The 25,982-nt window shown below is 37.9% G+C and overlaps 2 protein-coding genes across 2 annotated transcripts; one reads left to right on the forward strand and one right to left on the reverse strand.

Annotated features, from left to right (window-relative positions):
- Positions 1-5,149: 5,149 nt before the first annotated feature.
- On the forward strand, positions 5,150-11,050 carry LOC119067432 (trypsin-1). Its single transcript, XM_037170404.1, has 7 exons — positions 5,150-5,771; positions 9,317-9,530; positions 9,602-9,747; positions 9,813-10,129; positions 10,203-10,315; positions 10,629-10,727; positions 10,789-11,050. Exons 1-7 carry the CDS (start codon positions 5,696-5,698, stop codon positions 10,955-10,957), a joined length of 1,134 nt encoding a protein of 377 aa, XP_037026299.1. The 5' UTR covers positions 5,150-5,695; the 3' UTR covers positions 10,958-11,050.
- Positions 11,051-15,207: 4,157 nt separating this feature from the next.
- LOC119067433 (nuclear pore complex protein Nup205) lies at positions 15,208-23,902 on the reverse strand. The gene is made up of 15 exons (XM_037170405.1): positions 23,733-23,902; positions 23,435-23,580; positions 22,388-23,364; positions 22,259-22,325; positions 20,083-20,854; positions 19,816-20,017; positions 19,565-19,756; positions 18,842-19,508; positions 17,785-18,772; positions 17,456-17,720; positions 16,498-17,391; positions 16,264-16,425; positions 16,028-16,188; positions 15,664-15,959; positions 15,208-15,361 (listed from the first exon to the last, which is right to left on the reverse strand). Exons 1-15 carry the CDS (start codon positions 23,740-23,742, stop codon positions 15,281-15,283), a joined length of 5,880 nt encoding a protein of 1,959 aa, XP_037026300.1. The 5' UTR covers positions 23,743-23,902; the 3' UTR covers positions 15,208-15,280.
- Positions 23,903-25,982: the final 2,080 nt, after the last annotated feature.

Below are 25,982 nucleotides of genomic sequence, written 5' to 3' on the forward strand. Positions count from 1 at the left end.
TAAGTGATAAACTGTAAATGAAATAGAAATGAAAAAGTGAAATGAATTGTTTTAATCGCCAGCACGAAATTGTTGTCTTTGAGAGGGGATGGATAGATAATAATATTAAAGTTTTATCTCTGAAAAAAAAAAGTTTTTGTTTTGTGTGTTTTTTTTTCGTTTTTGTTTTTCATTTTTCAGAGTTTTTACTTTATTTCATTTTGATGTGTATAAAACACTGGATATCCGAACCGAATAAGTGTGGATATGGATAGATAGATGTAAAATTGTTGTATGGGCAATAATGAAATTGAAATTCTCAATTTTTAGTTGATTGTTGAAAGCGAAGTAGTTAACATCATGTTTTAAAATTTATTAATAGTTTTTTTGTTTGGTTTTGTTGGATTTTAAAAATTTGCTGAGGCTTTTTTGTGTGTTTTAAATTTTTCTGTCGGAATAGTGTCTGTGTTGACATTTTTAAATTAAACAAAAATGTTTTGATAAAAATGTAAAAATTAATTTTTATTTCGCTCATTGAATTCATTCCAATTTTAATTTCGGAAAATATTATTGAAATTATCGATGTCATTTAATTTGCTTCCATCCATATACAATACACAATTATGTGAATCGTGAATCATTAATTTTTTGTTGTTGTTTTGTTTTGTTTTATCGCTTTAAATATTAAACAATAAAAAGGAAATCAACAATAAATTCAAAGAAGTGAAGTTTTATGATTGCTGAAGTAGTCGCGTTATTATGTTAGGCTGTAATTCATTTTCATGACTGCCTCCGGAAATTTGTATTTTGTGGACTATGATTGTTAAACATTTCTCTCGTTTTTTTGATGATGATCATGATGATGATTTTTGTTCTTCTCTTTCGGTCACAAAAAACAATTAATTCTACAATGCATCTAGCTGACCTACTCATCTACTGATTGTAACCCTGTATCGTGACCTATACCCACGTAATGACCGTGTTCGTGTCAATTGTTAGTTTTAATGAGCTTAAAACGTTTTTACCCGACCGACTTAAGCTTTGAGTACAATTAATTTTTCATATAAATTCGCTCGTTTGTAATTTAGGGAAAACCGGAATTAATGCAAGCCGCTATATGCAGCGAGTAGTTGAAAAATACCATCACAACAATGATTACAATAATGACTCCAAAATTGATCTCATAAATAGTTATTTATGCCACCGAGTGATCAATGCTTTATTAATCACACGATGTGTGTTGTCACACTCGGCCTACGACATCGAGTGACAATCCAAATATTTAGTGTTTAAAAAATAGTTAATTGTTTATCGAGGGAAGAAATTATGAAATTCTAACAAGAATTATTGTTGGAATTTTTCGGCTTTTTGCTTCCAGAGATGAACGCAGGCGAGAAAATAGCCATTTACTTACCTCAGATGAAACTTCGCGAGCCTTTGTGGTGAAAACTGTTGTGTTTACCTCGAGAAAAAATTTCACTTTCTCGAATGAACACCATCGAAATAGAACCAACTTTTCCCTAGGTAAACAAATAACTATTTCATATGTGCGAGGTGTGATTAACCGTTTTTCTCTAAGAAACAAAAACATCAATTCGGGAGATGTGCTACATGCACACCACACTGAAACATAGCATTTTATATAAATGTGAGACGAACTTTTAACGTTAATTGAAATAATAGCGTCCCGTCTGTACATTTTCTCATGAATATATTATCGACAAAGTGTATAGTGGTGGTCAAGGATAGTGGAAAAAAGTGTGTTTAGTTGTCGTGTCGTAGGATTATAGCACTCCAAAATAATTTGATTTCAAAATTAGAATTTGCTCTTATTTCCTTCAAACTTATTCGCACCAACAGATCTCATTGTCTCACAATCATTGCAGAAACTTCGTTGCTTAATTTCTGAAAAAAAAAACGATGAAAAATTTGAACATACAAAGTGGATTTTATCACACACAAAACATTCTCTCATCCGATATTTTCCCGACAATTCTAATAAATAAATGTTTCAAAAGTTTTGAAATTTTGTTGACATGGCATTCAGCTTCAATGTTTGATATGTAAACACCATTCCTGTTTTCCGTACGATGTTTAGATGTTAACCATTTTAACGTCGAAATACGTGCGGTCTTCGGATCTATGTGGATGTGCGGTGATGCCAAAGCAATATGTTGAGTGTAGAGATTAGTATTGGAACTGAGGTCAGTCCATTATCACGTGAGGCCGAGGTTCAAGTCATTACTTCATTGATATGAAATTTTTAAACTCGTTTCACATCAGGGGTTTAGTGAGTAAAATAATTTAGTAACTGTTCGGAATTCTGTGTTTTGCCTTGTGTTGTTGCATCCCTCGCCTTCGGCTTGAGCCCGAAACGCCACACCTGGCAAAATAAAAAGTTCCAAACAAGGACGTAATTCGCTATTATTTTCATCTATGCCTTTCGGAGCCTTGAAATATTCTAAGTACTGGCGTGCCAGACAAGTTCAAAATTTTGAATTTTCCTCTTGTCAGGAAACGGTCTTTCACTGTGCAGAAATGAGGATCAGAGATGATTTCAGGTTTCAGTTTTTCTGCACGGACAAAGCCGCCTCTATGACACTATAAACAAAAGGGGAGAAAAATCAAAAACCAAGTCTGGGGTTCCCTTTGTGCTATGATGCATGTTCGCTTACAGAATACAAATTTCGTGTTACGATGGAATGGCTCATATGTCTGTTTTGCACATCGAAACTGTTTCTGCTAAAAATAGGAACTTGCGTTAAGGTTAAAGCGTTATAACGACATTGAAGATAGAATAACCAAAAATGTCAGAAACCGTATTTTGAGAAAACAAAATTTTCGGATGAAATTTGTAAAACACATCGAACGAACAGGAAACTGGGTAAAATTCGAAATGTTCGCAAAATTCAATAAGTCAAACTAATGGAAAATTGACAATTTTGCTGAGAAAACTGTGTTTTCAGTTTTGCAAATTTCCTTGCCATAAATAATTTCGTATATGAAGAGAGCTGCTTTACTTTCCGAAAGTGGTACATATACACCATCTGCGTGGCAAAAATCTAGTGATTCATAATTTATCACATTTATACTGTGAAGCAAATACGTTTTTTGCTTCAAAAATTTTTCCATCAAAACAACAGCATCTCACAAATTCAGAAATTACCATCACACCATATACCACACAACGTTATTATTATATCGGATCGAGAGCGCCAACTTTCAACCAATTTTCTATGCGATACAGAATGGAGAAGAAGAAGAAAAAAATTGAGCAAAAAGGTAACTTCCGCAAATGTAACGTAGAAAATGAAATTGTTGTTTTTTTGGTTGAGACAAAGAGTGTCACAAATTCCAGACCAAGACCACGACCAATTTGTAAACAATTTAAATTTGAGACATTAAAATCACTTTTGCTGGAAAGAAAAATGATTTGGGCATTAACGTATTGTGTTGTTAAACATTCGAAAGGTGAACAGATTAGAATTCTGTGAAATATTTTGACTCCGGATTAGTCCGATGAAAATTCGAAATGAAAAGTGGCAAGGGATAAACCAACACAACGTTGAATCACAACCCATTCTCATATATCAGAATGCGTTGCAATTTATTTTTCAATTGATTTCAACTCATCCCATGATCCACCCAAAAATCATCCGAGATTCTATAATCAAAAAAAAAAATCTATTCAGAATCCGTTTGTTCATCAGTTTGTAGTCTTCTCCAGACTTTGAATTTCGACTTATTTTCATTCAAAAATGTTTTGTATTGTCCTCGTGGGCAGTTAAATTTAATTGATCTTCGCTTCGTTAAAACTGTGTTATAAACTACGTCCTACTAATGTATGGGACCGGATTCATTGATATACAGTGTTAACGGAACACTGTATAACATTTAAATAGATTTACGCTCACATTCCCATAGTCTACATACTTCTACATACTCCTACAATATTTCAATTTAAGTGAAGTTAAATGTAACGTATTAGTATCGCTTTCAACTCTTACTAATTCGATACAAGCTCAAGTCGACAATAGGATATACATATCTCCGTCTAAACAATAGCGCTTGCCGAAAGGAAATTCACCAAGTTTGATTGAAAAACAACATCACAATGGGGATGTCTACTTTATGACGGATATTCCAATAAATTGTTTGTCGAATAAAACTTTCAACGGGAAATGGAGTATTTGTAAATTCTGAATATCAAATACCGTTCCACCAATTCCTAGATAAACTTGACGATACGAAAGCTCTTCAGTTCGCTTCGAAATGGTGAGCCAGTAATAAGCTTGTCAAAATATATTTCGCATAAATACCCAAACGAAAAAATTCACGAATATGTGTGCTGTGCGAGAGGTCTTTTATTCGTTGGCACAAGAAAATAGGCCTCACCACTTGGGTGGGTCAGGTCAATTGAGTGAAAACTGGTTCAATAGATTTTTGAATCAATAATAATTATTCTAAAGGACCGCAGGCCATTAGTTTTGTTTGTTCAGAGTAGGGACTCTCTTCTTGACATTTATTCCATTCCACTCTATTTTCTGAATTAAGAAAAAATTCGTATGAATTATGGTCGTCGCAACACTAATTACAGAAGTTATTTTGTTGTCAATAGACAAATTGGTAATTATACTTTCAGATCGATCGACTTCGTCGTTAATTTTTTTATTAATTCGATTGAAAAATGGATAAATCGTCACGTGACTCCGACACACGATACAAAAAACGTTGTTCCTACTCTGTATTTTTTGTCGAACTCGACTCGTGATTCTAAAACTCCCCTTCAGCTGGGAGCTGGAAAATATCCTTTTGCTTTCTATATTACGCAACAAGGTAATACTATCCATCTACGAACTTATCCTCAAGAATTCCGTTCTACATCGATACGTCGATTAAAAGAAAAATTTAAGAAATCATTCAAGTTATGGTGGTACGGACATTTTCTGTTTGAACGTTTTTATCGCGCACAGCCTCAGAAGTTCGGTATACTAGATAGTGTTTTAATCAGTTCGATATCTCTCAAGCGATAAAGTCGTATTTGATCTTTGATTTGATTCTTTATTTATCCCAATGTCTAATAGACCAATGTCTAATTGTCAAAAAAACATTTTTTTGCACTCCTGATTATCATTCTTCACGCTGGCATTCTGTTTCATTAAAATATTGTGCAGTCAAAATTTCATTATTATCCTTTTGGCCTGTCAAACTTACCGTTTCCGTTTCTGTTTGCGTTGTTGTTCATAGAATCTGACGTTCTCTTATAGGGATATTTCGAGTGATTGTCTTTCGTAAGATCCTGACTTTCAGTCAATGGAAATAAATAATTCGTCTGGTTCCGGTGATTCTATATTCGTCCAGCTTCACATAACTATACTTAGGTCAATAAATGAAGGGAACACTGGCAACTCACACTTATTTCATTTAAAGTAATAGCACAAGAAACGTCGTAAATCGAATAGAAATTTTGATTTTTCATTTATAAGTCGATAAATATGATCAAATCGGCGATATAATTTCCTTCCATAGATATATATTATTGATGACAATGTTAAACGTCTCTCCGTATTGTTGGCGAATTCAGAAATCAATGCAGAAAATCCCGGTCGTTTGTTCAAATATAATTTTCTGATTTATTTGATCCGATTTTTTATTATCATTTTTGAAGTAAAAAGGAATAAAACATTTCAAACCAAAGTGAAAAATATGTGTGAAAATGACTTTTATATATTTATATACCGTTATGCTGGCACTGAAAGGGATTATTGTGAACGGCGAAAGACAAATAACAGGTGAGAGAGTTGATTTAAATTATTATTTTTCCTTTTGTTACAATTTTTTTATTTCAAAAATAAATCTAAGCACAACCGACATTCCCGTGTTATATGAAAGCATAAATAAATCAAAATTTCATTAAAAAGGTTTCGAATTTATTTGGTATATCAACGGAAAAAAGCTAACCGGGCGAAGAGATTAAAGAAAATTTGTTTAAATTTTTGCTTTATACATTATAATCCGTTTGGATAATTGGATAGCGCTGCGTTTGCTAAAAAAATTTAAATTACATTTCGGATTTTTGGCATTTTTGTTCTCGTTTAAATAATATTTTGTGTGTTTTGACAATAAATTTTTGAAAAGAATAGGAAGGCAACTGTTGAATATAATCGGAATGATATACCACTCGCTCATCGAGCCAAGGTTATATCGAGGATTATATAGACGCAAATCTGCTTTAAGGATTTTTCTTTCTACTTTTTATATTCGACAAATTTAAAATTTAATTGGATTGAGTACTTTCATGCCAGAAGATTGTTTGTATCGTCTGAGATAACCTCTTACTGTTTCTTTGTTATTATACACACAAATTGAATTATAACACGTCCTTCATTCGCAAAACGGCTACATAATACATAAACATAGACACACAAAGAACGGAAATGGGTCTCCAATCTCCATTGTAGAATGTATACAGTTCTTTGCTCCAATTTTATAAATCGAATCAGACCATGAGAAATTTTGAATTTTTTTATTTCATTTTGCTACATCAACCACAATCCATGCGAAATAAAAACGTACCACTAACAGCAGGACGCAGACTTTTTGTTATAGAAAATGTAGTGTCCTATATTTTTGACTAATGTCGCCCTCCTGCCTGGGTTATGTCTGGCCATTTTTAATGGAAACTTTAATGAATGAACCGACTTCTGTTTCCGAAAAAAAAAACCTAATTTCCAGAACTACTTTCATGCAGTGCCTATTTTTGTGAAATAATTTTTTAAAAAATTCTTGAAATTCAAGCAAATGTTCAAATTAAGAATTTCGAGATTTTTTTTTCGAAATTTTTTACAAATATCCTGAAAATAGGCCCTGCGTACAGTGTTGCTTACTATATTGTCGCTGTGAAGTTTCATTTCCAATTGAAAACACTTTAAAACCCAGAAATAACATTTAATAAAAATGATAACCGGAGTTGAGTTCCTACTATCATAATCTCTGGTATACTTTCAGGTCTTACCTGATTGTTAACGATAGAGACAATTACTAACTAGAATGCAGTTGTGAAGTTTTTTTTAAGTAATTGACCACTTCTTTCAATATAGTCCAAATTTGCCTTCTATTCTCTCCCCAGCAGTCTAGCATAATTGTAACATTTACTTTTTATCGATATTCAAACAACAGCTGTCTTATGCGTAATACGAAAGACATACGAATTTTATGCTTTCTGTGATTCGCTCACCTCAAAAACACGAAATTCAAACAATATTTAATTGCGATGTTCCCCAGCAGCACCTGTATAATCCACTAGTTAAATGGTTAAATTGATTTCTTTTATTCACAGTGTTGACCAGATTATATGGAAATTATAATCCGATGTGCAATCTGTGTACATACATTGTATGTACGTACACACGTCCATTTGAAAACAATACGATAAGACATTGTGTTGTCGATTTATCGAATTTGTTGTACGCTTAATTGGGAGACAGACATACGATGGACCAATACGCGTGATGAATATACGAGCTTTTCCCCCCAACGAAAGCCCAAGGGCGATACCTATCTTTTCTATTAAGGTAGAATCCAACAGAGGCAGTGAAATTTCAGCATTAATTTGCTTCAGATCTTTTTCACTGATCCATAGACCCAATACAACAGGCATGACCACTCTTTTTCCATGTCAGCTGGAAGATGGCTAAAACAATAAAATTAATATCATTCAATCAATGAAAACTGTTCATACTTGTTTAAACGGTTGAAGCTGCTATACGCACGCGCATGGTAGTATTAAGGTAAAGAGATATAAACAGTTTTGATTGTGTGGATCAGCTGGAAAACAGCTGAAGCAAATTCATGCTGAAATTTCCCCGCCTCTCACTGTATAATTAAAAACGTTAAACAAGTCATTTATCGGTGGCTTGATGAGTGACACAATAAACATACACACATTTGACCTCAATAATTATCATTATATTGTGTCATCGTCGTCAACGAATCCAATTATCCTCTGATCAAATACTTTGAATATGTTCGTAAAACTGTAATGCTGTTTCATTTTCACTATTGATTTAGGATAAGTAGGATTTACTAGGCCGTGTTAAGACGAAGCAACGAAGTTTTTAATTGTTTCTTCTTGCTTCAGTTTCGTAGGATATATTAATGATAGTTCCGGGAAATTGAACGCAATCAAAACAATCTTGGAAAGAGAGACTCCCAGCTTCACGGACCAATTTACCTCATGAAATACCGTTAAAGTTGCAGCAATTGAGTTACAAACAATTTTTTTTTTATCGATGGAGAACCTAATTATAAGACACTTTGTCTCGTATCATATGCCAAAAAAAGTTAAAACTTTTTTTATAAATCATTTTGAAAGTCACTGAAAACACGAAAATTCGAATCGAAATACAAAAATTTTTGATGACATACTGTATTTCTATTCGAATTTTCGTGTTTTTAGTGACTTTCAAAATGATTTATAAAAAAAAGTTTTAACTTTTTTTGGCAAATGATACGAGACAAAGTGTCTTATAATTAGGTTCTCCATCGATAAAAAATAAAAATAAAAATTTGTTTGTAACTCAATTATTAATTTGTGGTGACATATTTCCCGTCAATTTCTATTCACTTCCGCTTCGTCCATTTTCTTTTTCTTTGATGAAACCCCTTCGCCTAGTCCCAAAATAACACAAAATTGAAACTCGGAATTAAAGTGAAAAGTCTATATTGACCTCGGCCTCGCCTCGGATGAACAAAATTCACACGAATCTATATTGACCTCGCCCTCGCCTCTGATGAACAAAATTCACACTAATCTATATTGACCTCGCCCTCGCCTCGGATGAACAAAATTCACACGAAAACTGGACTTTTCAACATTTCATCCCCTTTCATGTATTTATGCTATCGAGTGATAAATGCTTTTTTAGGCACTAGATGTGTGGACAGTATTTCGAGGTCGCACGCTTAGTGTGACAATATACATTCGTTAATTCATTCGATTGACAAAATATCGAAACAGCCGATCATCAATATTTTCCAAAAATCAATATCAATTGAATGCTTTATCGATATTATCGATAAATATCGACTGATAAATCGATAAATGTTGGCTGTCGACAACCGTACTTTTCAATGCTTCAAGCATTATTTCCGACATTACATTCTGTTATACATAACTTGAGTTAAAATAAAAAGTCTCGGCCTCGCCTCGGATAAACAAAATTCACATGAAAACTCTTTTAACCTTTTCGCCCATTATTGCCTTCCGAAAATGAAAATTTCGCACAAAATTCCACAAATCTTATTTAAAAATTCAAAATTTCACTTTTTGTTAAAGAGTGCGGAGTCAGACCGTTACGGCGACATCCTAGAATTAATTCAAAATATCGAATACCAAAAATAATCGATGGTTCTCCGACCAAAGACGGACAATTTCCATGGCAAGTTTCGCTCGAATTGCTTCATCCGTCGTTAGGATTTCTGGGCCATTGGTGTGGGGCAGTGTTGGTGGACCCGATGTGGATAATTAGTGCAGCGCATTGCATACATAAGTAAGTCTTGATCGTCTTTTTACATTTTGGAGTCTAGTATTAGCGTCGTCGCCGATTTAATTCTGTTGCAGTGATTTATTCAATCTACCCTTGCCACCACTATGGACAGTAGTTTTAGGCGAGCACAATCGAATGATAGAATCGGGATACGAGCAAAGAGTTTCGGTCGAAAAAATTGTATTTCATGAAAAGTACGAAAACTTTCAACATGATCTAGGTATGAGCAGTGCCTGATATACCTATTGTGGTAAGGGAGATAGAAAAACAATATTTCTGTTCCAGTTATGATCAAATTGTCTGAACCAGCTGATCTGAGTGAAGAATCGAATATCCGGACGATCTGTTTACCATTCAGAGCCTTCGGTTATCCACAGTCAATGGACGAAGAACTGTACGATCAGAAAGACGACGACACGGTGGCCATACCAATTAGGGATAATAACTTTTTAAGAAACATTAGAATTAAGCATCTGCAATCGAACAGCAACCATTCGACCGGTAGACGACAATCACGACGCAGTCACACACGAAGGAATGATAAATTTTTGCATGGCAATTTGTACACAGATGATGCTGTGTCCGGTAAAGCAACGTTACAGGTTTGAATGATTTGCCAACGCCAACACATGCACCACTTCATTTTTGCTTTTACAAACCGTTGTGATGTTTCAGGATTTACCATACACGGATTGTATAGCAACGGGATGGGGTCGGTCGTCAACAACTTCGGGAGACTTAGCTGATACATTACTTCAAACAAAAGTACCCATTCACACCAATGTTAAGTGAGTGCATTTGATTTCATAGGGACCAACTGCAGTGCGTAACTTAAATTGAATGATTTTCGTTTTTTATTAAAAACTTGCCTTTCTTCAGACCTGTGATCTTGTGACCTCTCCCTTTATTCCCCTTTCTCCTAGCCTTTATTGGTACACAATAAAATGATTTATCGAACTATACCGAGACGATCATTCATATTTCAAGCAATCAAGCAGGGACTAAAGAACTTTCAACCCTTTCGCGCAGAGTTGTGCCTTCGAAAGTTGTTTACGAATCATTGGCTGCCTTAAAACTTATTTTCTTTTTGTATTTTACCAGATGTAAAAACGCGTACGGCAGCAATGTTAAGATCCACAAGGGTCACCTGTGTGCTGGTAAATTAAATGGAAAGGGCGGAACTTGCGTCGGAGATTCAGGGTAATTATAAGGATGGCATTTGTACGCCCGATTTCACCACACCAACCATTTTCTCCGTTAGGGGTCCACTGCAATGCCGACTGTCGAAAAACGGACCTTGGCTACTAGCGGGCATAACATCATTCGGTTCTGGTTGTGCGGAGCAAGGCTATCCGGATGTGTACACTCGGATATCGTATTACATTAAATGGATTAGTGACACAATATCTCAGACGTCGGATGGGTCGTGAAGTGGATGGGATGTGGGCATTGTCGACAGTGTGCGGTGTAAATTAATCAAACGAAATGTGATAATTTGATGTATTAATAATAATGGTTTTTAAGCTCGGTGTTTCATTTGTTGTTGTCCTGTGTGAATCCCATTAAAAAAGAACCTCCCGTTAAAAGCCCATAAACCGTTCTTAACATGGAAGGGCATTTGGCAGAGAAAAAAGTTTTTCTTTTATATAGACGAAAAGTATGGAGCAAAACGTTTACGATGCATGACCTGACCCAAATATGAATGTAAAATTTATCGCGTTGCACTGCCGTAAATAATTTTCAATTTTCAATGATACTTTCGAGTTTCATTGTGAAGCATCTCCGTCGGTCCGCATTTAATATTACAGCACTTCTAAAATGTACTGCATTCAATAAGAAGTATAAGAAATGGAGTGGCTCTCATAGAATTCATTTCGATTGAGAGAAAATAAAAATTGAAGTGATAAACGGATGTGTACGGATAAAAAGCTCAAAGCTCATTTTCAGAAACAGAACGAAAAAAAAAAACGGAAACAGCACAGACACAGTACGTCCGAATTGTAGAATTTTTTTTTTCGAAAATTGGTTTCGTCCCTGCCATCTGGTTGACGATGGAAATTGCAAAGCTTTTTCTTTGCATTTCTGTTCATCGAAATTTGTTTCCTGAACTTTTACTACAACTGCAAGATACAGTCCGCAAGAGAACACTAGAAAGAGGTCATAAATTATTTTTGTCGTCATTGTTATAACTGATGACTAGCCGTTTCTATAGAGTAAATTTTCTTAAGAGGCATCGATGCTTTTCTGAATGAAAAGCATACATTAGGGCGGTTTTTAAATACTGGATTTTAGTTTACTTTTGATGATATCTTTACACCAGAATTAATTTTCAAAAATGTACGACAGCAATTAAGACCACGAATGTGTCAGCCTTCAAAAGAAAATAGTTTTGGTTGTCGCAGTTTGACTAGCACTGAAATTTAGCATTTTATGAAAATTTCGTTATACTTCGCGTTTCTGAGAGCCGGTCAAATGACTACAACCAAAACTAATTTTTATTAAGGCTACCGCATTCGTGGTCGTTATTGCGGTTGTAAATTTTTTGAAAAGGGTTCTGATGAAAAGATATCAAAAATGAAATACAAGACACGCAAATGTATGCCACAATTCTAGCTAAGCTCCCATGTCTCTTAATTCATGCTCTCTTTTAGTAGATTTTCGGTTCTGCTGGGTAGTTTCAAATGATTGGAAAAAGTGAAGATCACGTAAAACCTCGACAGGGAGCAGGTCAACTGTTTTGATGGACATATGATGCGGCATTTATTAAGAGGCATGTATACTGAAGCGCTGAAACCAGAGTCTACATTTGGGCGTTTCATATTGCAGTTTCGCTGATATTTTTTGACGAAAATCCTTTTTGAAAAATGTAAACGGACAATAACCACCACAAAATTAGCTTTCAATGAAAAAACGATTTGTTTGTGGCAGTTTTACCAGTTTCGAGAGTGTCAACAATTTGCCTTAATTTGAATAAAATGTTGAGAGACTTTCAAACTGCCACAAAAAAAAATCGATTTTTCATTGAAAGCATCCTAAAATTTCATGGGTATCCTGATTGTATCTTTTGGATGCAAAATTAAGTACGGTTAGTGCAAAACAGCGTCCTTGTGGTGGTTTTTCCGATTTTATCATTTTTCAAAAATGATTTTTCTTAAAAAGATATCAGCGATATCACCTTATCAAATGTCCTAATGTAGGCTTTTCAATAAAGTATCCACTCATCTTAAACCATTGACCGTAAGATGGAAAACCAGGCCTCTCACTCTAATTCCGGACTCCTTATTAAGGAATTAAGGAGGTTTCAGCTCAAAAATAAGGAGAAATAAGGAAATTGTTAATTGAAATTAAGGAAAAATAAGGAGAAAGATACAAATTTTTCAACTTAAAATTTTCGCTATTTTACAAATTTAACGAATTTGTCATGAACTGTAACAATACTCTCTCTAGCAACCAAACTCTCAGCTCTCTGTGCCAAATTCACACCTTATTTCTTTGTATTCTACAAACACTATTCTACATTTTGACTGACTACGCTGTAATCTAAATGTAAATTCCAAAGGCGACTGGATTCTTTCACCACCTTAAGAGGTTCCGAGCATACGCTGAAATTGTAGCATACATTTGTGCGTTTCGAAATTTTTGATCGCTAATATCTTTTTACGAGAGCCCTTATTGAAAAATGTACGACCACATTTTCAAGTAAAAATATGTCAGCTTTGAATAAAAAATAAAATTGTCTGTGAAAGTTTCATGTGCTTTAAGAAAACTGTACCGGTGCATCAAATTTGCATCTAAGGTACACTTTTCTCAAAGAACATGGAACTTTCACAGACAATTTTATTTTTTATTCAAAGCTGATATATTTTTACTCGAAAATGTGGTCGTACATTTTTTAAAAGGGGCTCTCGTAAAAAGATATCAGCGATCAAAAATTTCGAAACGCAGAAATGTAGGCTACAATTTCAGCGTACGCTCGGAAGCTCTTAAAAAAAGCAGTTTGTTTGCTAGAGAGGGTATTGACTGTAAGTGTCTGTTCGAAAAGTACAAAATAGGTTTTTCATGTTTTTTGAAGTGTACCGAGTTTACTCGACTTCGAGCAACGAAAATTGATATTTATCGAACCAAATAGGGCGTGTATGGTATCGTTCGAAAGTTTAGTAGTCTATAGACTAAAGATTGCAATCAATATTTGCACATATCAATTTGATTAGCAGAGGCTTTAGGTTCGAACTGTTTCACGGATTTTTTTTTATATATTTTGTCCGACACCTTCTGATGGGTTGGGATGAATACGTTCAGCAGATTTTTATCTAAGAAATCCTGCTGAAAGCTTACTTGAGTCACTTATTGTAATGGAAAACTCAGTAGGCACTATGCTACTAAGCTTGCAATAGAACAAACAGTCATGGGGTTTTATTTCCATATGATGCAATTGTCCACTTTTTTGTTATGGGTAAGTTTCGCAGAAATCTTTTATTGCAAGCCTCCAATTTCGATTGAAGATCGACCTTATTTTCGAATATAAGTTCCTAAGGTTAATCGGTACTAACCGGTGATCATAACCAACATTTGTGTCTCTTGCTTCAATTATATCGAAAAAAAATTGCAACCCCTTTTTGAGGGAATGCCATTTACTTTGGCTTGGCCTCTATAAGTCCGAAAATAAGAAATTTAAAAAAAATGTGAAACAGTTTCTTTTAGAATTGAAAGGCGCATAAATGAGTAATTCCATTCCATTTTAAAAACCTTTGTATTATAAGTGATACTCGAGAAGGAAACCACAGAAAAACATGGTAAGTCCAGTAAATCAATCATATTGGAATGACAATGCGCCACCACTTCACTTTTCTATTAGAGTTCTTTGTGTTAAATAATAAAAGTAATTTTAAAATCAATGTTTGCCGCGCAGCGATTTTTTTTTATTAATTTTTGATTTTCTGTCAGTAAAATTTGCGAAAATTAAGGAAAATAAGGATTTTTTACCAAATAAGGAGGAATAAGGAGGTTTTCATAAAAATAAGGAAAATCAAGGAAATAAGGAGGTGTGAGAGGCCTGTGGAAAACTCTTTAGCTCGTTCATTCATTAAAATTGTGTGCCTGTTGTTCAAATTAAAATAAATAAATAATAAATACCAATTCCATCATTTCCCAATATCACGCAGTATTTGTCTTTCAACTTCTCTTCGGCTCATCCCACCCTCAACATGTACGGTCTCTGTTTTCTATTAGTCAGTAGGAGCATTACATTTGATTGAACAGTAGCGTTAAAAGTCCAAGCTAATGCAATGGTCAATGGTACAGCATTGGTTTAATGTTAACGATGAACAAAATAAAAAGAATTCGATTGTTTGAAAAGTTTAACTAAATTTCACTAAAATTCACTAACTTTAGTGGAATTTAGTGAAACTCGTCGTTAATATTAGGCCATGGCTCCAACATTTACGTGCTAGGTTGAAAACGACCTTTGATAAATTTCAACAGAGACTTTTGACCTCAACTCAGCGATATTTGACTTTCCGTTTACTCTATTCACTACACTCCAATCATCTGAACAGTAGACTTTTTGGTCAATTCATAAGATAGTTCTTAGGATAAAAGGCTTGACTCCATTGTATTTGTGATCAACTGCAGCCAGAGACAATGCGGCCTTGCCAATTAGCAAAGAAAAAACACCGACGAGTGAATTTGATTCATTTTAATTGAACAACAAAACAAATCATCGCAAATTAACCATACAAAAAGTGATTGAGAATTCAAACTGGTACAAAAGTTATCAGCCGTTTGATGCGTCGCAGCAATGCCTCCACGAATCCTTTGCACGAAACTGAATCGTTCTAATTAGGAAAAGAAACAAAAAGTGTTTTCAGTAAAGTGGTCTTGATGGCAGAGTATTCAGACGGGAATTCATCTATAAACCGTCACATGCACAAGATATAAGAAATGGTAAGCGACGAAGACTCAAAGTTCATTGGTAAATTACACACGCACCCAAGGAAGCGAAGAGGTGTTATCGAAAATAGTACACACATCGTCGATATCTTCCTGGAAAGCCTGAGACTCATCATCTTTCGCGTAAGTAATTTACGAATGGTCCCCCATCGTCACGTTATTCCTAACCCGATAACTTTCAACTGACCTGTTCCATTGCTACCAATCGCTGGCAAAACGTTTCATTAAACACCTGAATCAACGACTTCCTCAGCACGGCAATATCGTCTGACGTGATTTTCCATCCGGCATCGATGGGTGAGATGATCGTTTTTCGGCCGATGGAATTCATTTGGATTGAATTCACCGATATGGCACGTAACATGTAAAAGTCGCAGTGTGTCCACAGCAGATACAGACAGTGTTCGGTGAGAAAGATGCACAAATTCAGTTCAGTTCGTTTGTTGGACAGCATTTCGGTGATACGGTCGTATTGTGATTGATCTGGGAAATGGGCAGACATTGAAATTTCAATAAATAAAATCCTCCCAAGTGGTCTCTCAATGCCTTACTTTTCGAATCTAGACATAGCGTCGGCAATGAATTTCTCTGTTGTACCAATGCGTCGTAGCTCTGTTTCACTCGATTGAAATACTCAACGGACGCTTTCAGTTGATTGACAACAATTCCGATGCTTGGCAATATTTCTAGGGATCCGGATTGCGTTTCGTTTCTTCCGATGACAAAAAAAAATTGTTTCATTCAATGCGCTATCGACAATTATGGACGTGACTTCAAAAATGTATACCTTTGCAGTCCTTCGTTCACGCTAGGCGAAAATAAAATGCCTGTCGTCCGATGATCGGCACTGTGATTAGCTATTGCATTCCTGGCGTACAAAGCCAAATTCGAAGCGATTTGCAGGAAATATTTGATGTTCTGCGATCGGTCGCTGTCGGCTGTTTGATATCTGAAATGAGTTGTGCATTTGAAATGAATGTCCTACCGTCGTGTGTAACCACTGGCTGTTCATTATACTCACATCGTGCTGTCCGCCTTATTAATTTCCTTAAACGACGCCTCGGACAGTATAAACCTTGGGAACAAGCTCATCATCAACTTCTGCAAACGATACAAATAGGCGCCCAGCTCCTGATGCGGAGTGTTCGATTCAGCCAGTAACATTTCCTGATTGGCCGTCCGTGCAATAAGCCCAGTAATTGCTGACAATTCTTGCAACAAACAGACATTTAGGAACGGTGTCCCTGTCCGGAGCACGATTTCGATCATGTCGCCGTGCGAATAGAGGAAATGAAGCACTTGGGTGATGGCTGACTGATTTTCCGGGCCCAGTGTGGACAGCACAACATCGCATATATTCAGAGCGGCCAATAGAATTTGCTGGTAACGTATCTCAACGGGTGGAATGAACGATGAACTGTTGTCGATCTGATACTGGTTGACCTGGAAATCGGGATGCATGTCGTAGACTTTCATCGATGACAGTACATTCAACGTTTTGTGCTCGAGTAGTAGTTCGGCACCGATATGAACACTTGCCACCCGTCCCAGTATAGCCATCTTTGATTCGTACACGTACAACGCTTTCATGTTGTCGGGCATCGTTTCCAGTATGCGACACAGTTGATTATCCGTTTTCATCAAACTGTCCACCAAATGGGCGAGATAGCCGCGCCGCGAAATGAATTGAATGTAATTGACCATCATGTCCATTTCCAGCAGAATGTCGATGCACGACAGGGCCAACATTTTACAAACATCATGACCAGTTGTGCAATCATGACAAAGGATGTCGATGATCTTGTCGCCGACGGATGCGAACACCTCAGCAGCCATTTGACTGTCATTAACATTGTCTTCGTAATCGGAATGGGCAGTTGCCTTGGAAATGGATTTGTCTAGCCGGGACACATAGCTGGATGGATGAAATGAAACGGTTTACCATCTAACGTCGCAATCGACTCCAAATCAATACTCACTCCTCTCCGCACACTTCAGAATCACTTTTCCTTTGCTTCAGTTTGATGATCTGCATGAAATTCAGTAAGGCAGCGTACAGATTCACTTTTAACTTTTGCGACGACACTCCACTGATCAGTATCCATTCGACAATGTTTTTCAGAATGTATTTCAAGCTCAGCGAATTGGTTTTCGCTGAATAGCTGGTCTGCGCAAATTGTCCCAACAAATGATTGCTACCCAGCAGCGAAAAGGAGATTCCACTGATTGGTTCCGATGAATTGGCTACGATCGAAATGGTTCGGATTAACATTAGGATCCGACAAAATGTCTGTGTCATCAATCTTACCAAAGTCGGTGCCACTGTTCAGTTGAGTGTAACAGTGTCGCAAGATGACAAGTAATTGCAGTACGGAAGCTGATGCCAGATTCGACAGTTCGGGCATGATTTGAAGCGGAACGATTTTGTTGAGCAAAACTTGAAGAATTTCCAAAATCAGTCCACGTTGCACCTCGTACGATAAGATGAATGCCGGTGCCACGATGAACAGCGTTTCGATTACCATTCCCCAAGCTTCCAGAAAGTTACTCGACGCTGCGCTCAAGTTTTTCTGTTCATTCACACTGAGCGCATACTTCATCATCGCCTCGATTTCCTGTAAAATCAATTGCCGTTGACCGGACGCAATTGTGGTCGGAACGGTGCTCAATTCATCGCGTAAAATTTCGTGCAATTTCTTTATATTGATCAGCTTCGGTCCGGAACCGGTGCTAAACTCGCAGCTCTGCAACAGTTGTGCGATTCGCGAATTGTCAAAGAAATCCCATTTCGGTTGATCGACGAATTTCACTTCAAAGTCGCAGCGTTCCAGCAGCTTGCAGATGAGTAAGCCGGCACTCTGTTCGTTGCGGTTGGTATTGTTGTTGGACAAAAATATGGACGAATTGTCGCCGTATTGAGTGGAATTATTGGCTATGGAATGGTATTGTGCCATATCATTGGCCGGTTTGCCGTCTTGACACGAATCTTGCACGACGCCCAACAGTAATTTGCTCATGTTGGTGAATTGGGTAACTTGACAGTTGTTGGCGGTGATTTTCAATTCAATTGCTAAACTCTTCAGAAGTCCAGTCATTTGGTTTAAGGCGTAACCGTTCTCGGTGCTCCTAAATGGCATAGCTGCAATGTGCCGGCAAAAGAAGTCGTTGCACGATCGAAGGAAACGCAAAACCACGTCCGACGTCTTTGAGTTGTAGCACAGCGAATGCAACAGGTGATAGGCATTCTGTATGAGTCGCGAATAAGTCGATGCCATGTCGAAACCAGACTTTCGATTCTGTAACAAAAATGGGAAAATACTTTTAGGTTCAAGTGGTCCACGGACACCGAAAGTTTCCGAACGCACCTCAAGCGCTTCATCCAGAATCGTGACCAATGATTTGATACAATTGCTTGGAAAATCTAAAACGCCCGGCTGCTGCAGTCTGGTCGCCCGGATATCCTTCGATATATCGAATCCGAACAGGTAATGAGCTATATTTGGCGCAGATTGCGGTAGACATTCTTCCAGCAAATTGATGATCGTATCCTTGAGCGTTAGGTGTACGTTGTCCCGATGATCTGGATCCGAATTGTCCACTACGGTTATATCCGCCTCCAAACACTCAACGAAACCGTGACGAATCTCGTTCGCCAATTTGGTCGTGCGCGTAAATTCGCCGAGCAGCAGCGTACTCACGTTCGGTTGACGAGCAATGAACGTAAGAATTTTGACCGCTAAGAGGGCCTGGTGTGGCAGCCATGTGTTGTACGTGACGAATTTAGTGATGTTGAGCATGTTGTCGGGTTTTCCGCTGCGTGGATTCACGCCGAGTAGGAGCTTATTCGTTCCGGACATCAGGATGGAACAATTGGCAGCGAAATGAGCGTCGAAAAATAATGCTTGTGTGGCAAGTGCTTTTTCGATGATGCTGAGACAGTACAGTGTGCACTTTTCGAGTTTCGCTTTGCCGGGGAATGGAGCGTAGTTATCGAGACGAACGCATGCCTCGTCGATGATGTGTAGAATTAATCTGAAAGAGCGGTTGAGGGTAACAGTTTCGGCAATTTTTACGACTAAAGTCCTTACCTAAGCAGCTCTGACTTGTCGTTGATGTTCATCTGCAGCAAAATATGAAAACCTGGCGGTGGATTTTCCTCTTTAACTATGCCATTGACTGGGAAATCAGCCGGATTCACTTCGTACATTTGAGCGTAAAATTCCAATATTTTGAGACACTTTTCGGCCACTTCCCATTTTTCGAGCTCGTTCTTGTAGTTTCTGGAATTCAAAATAAAAATTTGTTTTCTGTCCGCATGATCTGCCAAAGGTCGGCCTACCTGTTATAAAATCGTAGAAAAACCGTTTCCACCACAAACGTCAGGTATGGATCTAATCCTGGCTTTCTGGTCCCAGCTCCGAGATTTTTCGGTACAGCCGTAGTCGATATGGTGTACAGAAATTCCAGTAGGGCTTGCGTCAAAGGATACGTGCCATTACGACTCTCAATTTGCTCGATTTCGCTTTCTATACCTCGAACAGCTAGGGCACATAAAATTCAATTTTTCATTTCGTTATTTGCAGTCACCTTCAATGGTCAATCTTACCGAACTCTGTCGTTGATGGTATCGTTGTTATGATTTGTTTGGCTTCTAAGTTAATCCATAATTGCATGGCGGTGTCTTTACTCTTTCCTAGTGCAGCCAGCGTGAGCAGAAGTTCCGTTTTCAGGGGAATAACAACCGAACAACCGATCAATCCCAAAAATATGGTCAACGGCTGCCAACTCGAATGTTCACACAGGGCGATGCGAGCCACTTCATCGTGTTTGGCAACAGCTCGAACAACTGCTAAAACTGCCTGCAGGCCGGCAATTTCTTGTGGACTAATGCTTCGATTCAGAACTCGATATACCGTATCGGTTGTGGGATGTTGCTCCTGTCGCAACGTGAGATAGTAACGGTTTAGCGACTCGAAGAAATGGTCCCACGACAGCGTTGTACTGCCCGACACACCGGGACCTTGTTTCAGTAAATTGAAAGTGTTTCTGGCCGACTGCTGGCAACTGGACAATCCGGCCAACATTTTGATGTACGGCACAAAGAGATTGGGCGGAAGCAATTCACCGGCCAATCGAATGAATTTGAACAGTGACACGGATCGGGTCGACGTTCGTTGGTAGTTGTTGGCTATTTCCATTGGTCCCCAGTACTCGAGATCAAGGTTGAGATTGAGTTGATCGCTGCTGTACAGTTTGCCGACAATTAGCAGCAGTGTTTCGAAGTTCATGCAAAGATTTGGTGGCGGATCGAGTCCTTGTTGAGCGTGTAGCTGGATTGTACGAGCTGTTTCGTCGGCTCTAGCCCGAAGATCGGTTACCTGTTACGAATGGGGAAAGGTTACAGTGAGCGCTCATCATTCGAAAAAAAAGTAATCGAAGAACACAATGAACAGAGTGCAGTCCTTGGAGTTTAAAAGCTTTCCTGATTAAGCCACTACTAACACTGCTGAGCTACCATCAAGATTATAGTCAAAAAGAAGGGCCCAGAACCAATCTAGTACCATATTCAGAGAACAAGCACAAGAATTACATCCTTCTGAATTATCGAAATGAAATTCGTGAAATTTACCAACTCAAATCTAGGACATAGGAGGCCGACTAAAACTAACTCGTTAGTCAAACAATGACATTTCATATTATCGAAACAGGACGTCGAAAATGTTGCAATCGTTTCCGATTGAAGCTCTATCCACGTCAAGACGACAACGATACAAGTTGCGACCTCGATCGCTTTCCAAATTACGTGACCGGTCGCGTTTGAGATTGCGTCGTAGTTCGCATTCCCGATCGCGTTCGCAATCAAGACGTTTGCGGTTGAAGTGGCAAGATGTGAAATGGGGTCTGGTGCCTCGCTATTCATCCGAGATGAACATTTGCTGGAAATGTGAGAGATTTGACAATGAATCCGGCCCGGTCCACCATCATTGAGTGGACACATTTTAATTTAGAATTTTCAGAGGCTTGACACTGATCCAACTCTTTCACATCGCTCCACAGATTCGATATTAACAATAATGGGAATTGTCACGGTACTGCACTTCCTGACCACCTATTGCGTCCACACAATTCTGAAAAGCCACATTTTTGGCAATGTGTGCTTTCTCAGTCCCAAAGGTTAATTTCCCACCCCCGAAACCATTTCCACGTCCAATCTAACAATTTGCTCGGATTGCAGTAGGACGACCAGACACCGTATGTGACTATCTACTCATTTCACCCCTTATCACGGCCGCTGTGTCCATATTTTGGATCCAATTGTTCTACATTTGTGGACGTGGTGGCTATACGTTTCGAAATCATTTCATTAACGAGCAACCGTGGCGTATTGTACTACCGTCTGTGGTGTGCTTTGCAGCGATCGTTATCACTCAGTGCCTGTACATCTTCGTGCTGCATAAGCATACGACTTTATATTGTAACGACGTTGAAGCTGAGTTTCCCGAACATAGAGGTAAAAGCTGCGAGTTTCTGATCGGTACCACTAGCAAGACACCGGTTGTATGGCATTACCGAACGCTGTACTACAGCGCGATAACAACGTGCCTACTATGGCTGACTGCGACAACGATAATGGTCGTGCGCGTTTTACGTGCACCAGACTTTAAAGTTGTCATTGACAAGCAGTCGAAAGTTAAAGTACCGTTGGATGTGAAGAGCAACAACAACAATAAGAATGCATTGGACCGATCGGTTCGTTTCAAGCGAATGTCAATTTGAATTACCTTTGAGTGCATCAGCTCAATGAAATCGGTTAGCAGAACATGTAGTCGTCGGAAGTAGAATTCGGTTCTGGAAATGGATTTTCAAAATAATAAATTAAATCAACGAAAATGGGACGACAGCCAACTCACTTGTACAGACTTTCATTCTCCAGCAGCACATGATAGATGAAATCGAACAATTTCCCTTGAATAGCTGACTCGACGAGCGCTTCGTCCTGGTCAATAATACTCATGACATTCTGTTGGAGTGATTGCGGTGCTTGCCGGAATGTTGCCATTGCCAGTCCAAATGCATATAATGCAATCGATCGCAATTCCTCGCATTCCCAGTTCGAATACAGTGCATCCAGAACACCCTGTGCGAATCCACTTTCACTAACGATCGGCAATCGCTTAACGGCCTCTTCGCCATCCTCACGTCGTTGAAACACACTCAGATCGAATGCATATAACAGAGCCATTAAAGCGGCCAATGTGACGTCATCGATACCACCTCTGGCATCGTTCGGCTTATATTTGGCCAGGTAGTTGATCAATTTGATGGTGGTGTCTTTCTTCAATCCACATTGGGCCGACCAACAGAACAGCGTCGAGGCCAATTGCAGACGAATTTCCTCGAATAAACTGATCACTTGACGATGGTGTTTCGGCGAACCGAGCGCCCGATTTTCGCTCAATATTTCCATTTCTTTGGTGATATCCAAAGTGTCCAGTAAATCGACGATGCGATTCAGTAGTCCGTCGGCCACCAATGAATCCGTATAACTTGTGACCAGTCTCGTCACTTCCGATGACAGCTCAACGCACCACGAAATTCCTTCGCGTGCCTGACACAATTCCTTCAGTGACGACACCAGAATCTTTCGGCCATCGTAGTAGAGCAGTATTGCGACCAATCCGCGCGGCAATCCGGGATGATGGGGAATTTGCTGTTGAGCCGTGCACAGTAATTCCAGTGCCATGAATTCGTTCAAATTGTACATGTCCGAGATGATGAAACTTTCGTCCACCAAATCTTTGGACAGTATCGTGTGACCAATACCGGGAATATTGACTCCATCCTTGCTGCCTTGTCTAATTTCTTCGCGGCTTTTTGCATTTTTTGGCTGTGCAAGCGAATTGGGATTTTGATTTTAGTTAGAACAATAATTGGCCGTGACATATTGCTCGACTCACCGAGTTCTTCAGTAGATTGATGAAGTTTTGTTTGAACTTTCGTAACGTCAACTCAAGAGTGGAAATTTCTGTTGCTTTGCCGCTTAAAAACGAATCGACCACCTTGTTCAGATGTTTGCATGGGGTCCATAGGTCATCGGGCGTTCCTGTCATAATAAACAACGAAAGGACACTGTAGTTTGATGGAATTACACAATTTTAGAATTTTATGTCGGTGGTAAACATAACCAAAACAGTGAACACTATACAAGACTCGAAATTCCTCCGGTTACTTTTGGACATTTTCGGTTCAATTTACCTTCAGACATCGTCTCGTTTTTGTTCGAATTTACTGCACAGTATACCGACCCGGTGAATGATGATTCTTTTACGAATTTTTGCCAATTCTTGTTTATTGAATCACTAAGCGGCAAAAAAAAACGTTTCGATTTATCTTCAGTATTAGAATAATGCTGTTTGGAGCGGCCGGTTGTCACTTGTTCGTTCCCTCCTGCCACATTGCATTTCGTGTGGTCTTCCGATAGAGAGCGTGCCAAGAGTGTCGCAAAACCATATGAAAGTACAGTTCACTTTTTGAAAAAATGTGGGAAAATACCGGACAAAGTAGGAACATTTCGTGATTACGTGCAGTGTCCTGTGAATGAACAAACCAGGTATGGTCTGTCCATACAAGCCGGAGAAAATAGCGATTTCATTCAAACAAACTCACCTTTCAATGAAAATTATTGAGAGGTGAGTTTCTTTATATGAAATCGCTTTTTCCTCCTCTCCATACAAAGTTTGACATTAGACCATACCTATACTTTCATTAGTGTCCCGTGCTTATTAAAGCAGAAACTGATCCTATTTGTGGAGATTTGTTTAGAGCTACATTCGTTTTATGACATTTTATTAATGAATTATTAATTTCAGGTGACCCTCTCTCTTGAGAATGCAGAATATTATGTCAAATGGAGTTCTGAGGTCTCTACTTTTCCAATCAAAAATGTTTAGAATAACATGTGTTATTACCAATATCATTAGCAATATATACAGGCTGGTAGTATGAAACATCCATACAGTGCTAATTCATCAAAATATTCCATCAGTTTTGAAATCTTTTAATTAAAATCTACTTTTCTCATTTCTCATCACAGCGAGAAGTCCAAAGACCAGTTAATTATAGTTTGCCTTGCAGGACTTGTCATAGCATTTTTCGATACATTATTTTGACCAATATTATCTCCTAGAGAAAGAGTATTGTTTTGGCACATTAAAGTGCAAGTTAAAATAAGTGATCATCAATCTGTAACGAATGGGAAATATGGGAAATAGAGAGAAATCAGAGATGTTAATTATTAGTAAATTCGATTCTCTCTTTTGCTAAAAATCTTTAACATTCGTTAAGAAAATAACTATTCCATGCCTTGGGCATAAATTTCAGAATTTTTCTCCTAATTTAGGTCCTCAGCACCGCCACTTAAATGCAAGGCTGAAATTTAGGTCACGCAGACACATATACGGTTAAGAGCTCGTTCATAAAGTTTATCGCGCGTGTGAATGGTCCATATGGTCCACATGCGGTACATCACGGCAGAGTAAAATAAACCAGGCAGGAGCGGTTCATTTTCGAAACGTCAAATAAGGGACCTAATACACTGGATGAAAATGAACTCAAATGAACACTGACATAAATTGAAAAATTTTGTTCGCAAAAAATATAGGGCTACTAGATTATTCTGGTCCCTAGTCAAATCAGCGCTCCTGCCTGGTTAACTTTACTCTATCGTGGGTACATACTTCATTAATGATGCCTTTTTGAGTGCATCATTCGGTTCGCTTAGACTTTCAGTGTTTGAGAAACGAAAGGCAAGTATTTTACAATGACTGAACAAGAAATCAGAATAGGCACATATTCTTGGAAGTGGTGTCAATTCATTCGTTAGAATAGAAATTCTAGATATCCATAGAGTTAATCTCGAGACGGGACATATTGACGCTGTTGCTAATAGGCATATAAAAATTAGATGGACACAGCAGGTCCTATTTTTGTGAAATTGATTCTTGAAAATTCTCTAAAAATAAATGAAAATTAAGAATTTCGAGAAATTTGCAAGAATTTAAATCCTCGGCTACTCGACCGTACAGTGAATGTTGTGTTTTTTTGACAATATATCCCATAAAGTTTGACCGAATTTCATGATTTTTTTTTGTTTGAAAGTTATATTTTCAGACGATTGTCATCTGTTATCGACAACTACAGCAATAATGAACGACAATAGTGAAATTGTCTGTGACATGTTAACGAATGTAAAGCGTCAGTACTATTTCCGGTCTTCTTATTATTTGTTATCTGACAACCGACAGCTTACAGTAAACATTGCAATTCGAAAATTTTGTAGTTGGTAGCTGATAAAAATGTGGTAGAGATGTTAACTGTTTTAGAGCTCCACACCGACTGATGAGATTATTTAGGCTGCCTGCCTATTTATTATTCGATAATTTAGTAGTTGACTACCAAACTGGTAGTTGAGTACTAAATTAGTAGTTGAATACTAAGTTGGTAGTT

Source organism: Bradysia coprophila, assembly GCF_014529535.1.
Source record: "Bradysia coprophila strain Holo2 chromosome X unlocalized genomic scaffold, BU_Bcop_v1 contig_12, whole genome shotgun sequence".
Taxonomy (NCBI): Eukaryota; Metazoa; Arthropoda; class Insecta; order Diptera; family Sciaridae; genus Bradysia; species Bradysia coprophila.

Coding starts and splice junctions, on each gene's coding strand:
- LOC119067433 (XM_037170405.1), bottom strand. Junction 16,426..16,497: donor AATAAGGCGGACAGCACGAT/GTGAGTATAATG, acceptor AACTCATTTCAG/ATATCAAACAGCCGACAGCG. Junction 15,960..16,027: donor GCTATGTCTAGATTCGAAAA/GTAAGGCATTGA, acceptor CCCATTTCCCAG/ATCAATCACAATACGACCGT.
- LOC119067432 (XM_037170404.1), top strand. CDS start 5,696: ATGACTTTTATATATTTATATACCGTTATGCTGGCACTGAAAGGGATT. Junction 10,316..10,628: donor CCCATTCACACCAATGTTAA/GTGAGTGCATTT, acceptor GTATTTTACCAG/ATGTAAAAACGCGTACGGCA. Junction 10,728..10,788: donor ACTTGCGTCGGAGATTCAGG/GTAATTATAAGG, acceptor TTTCTCCGTTAG/GGGTCCACTGCAATGCCGAC.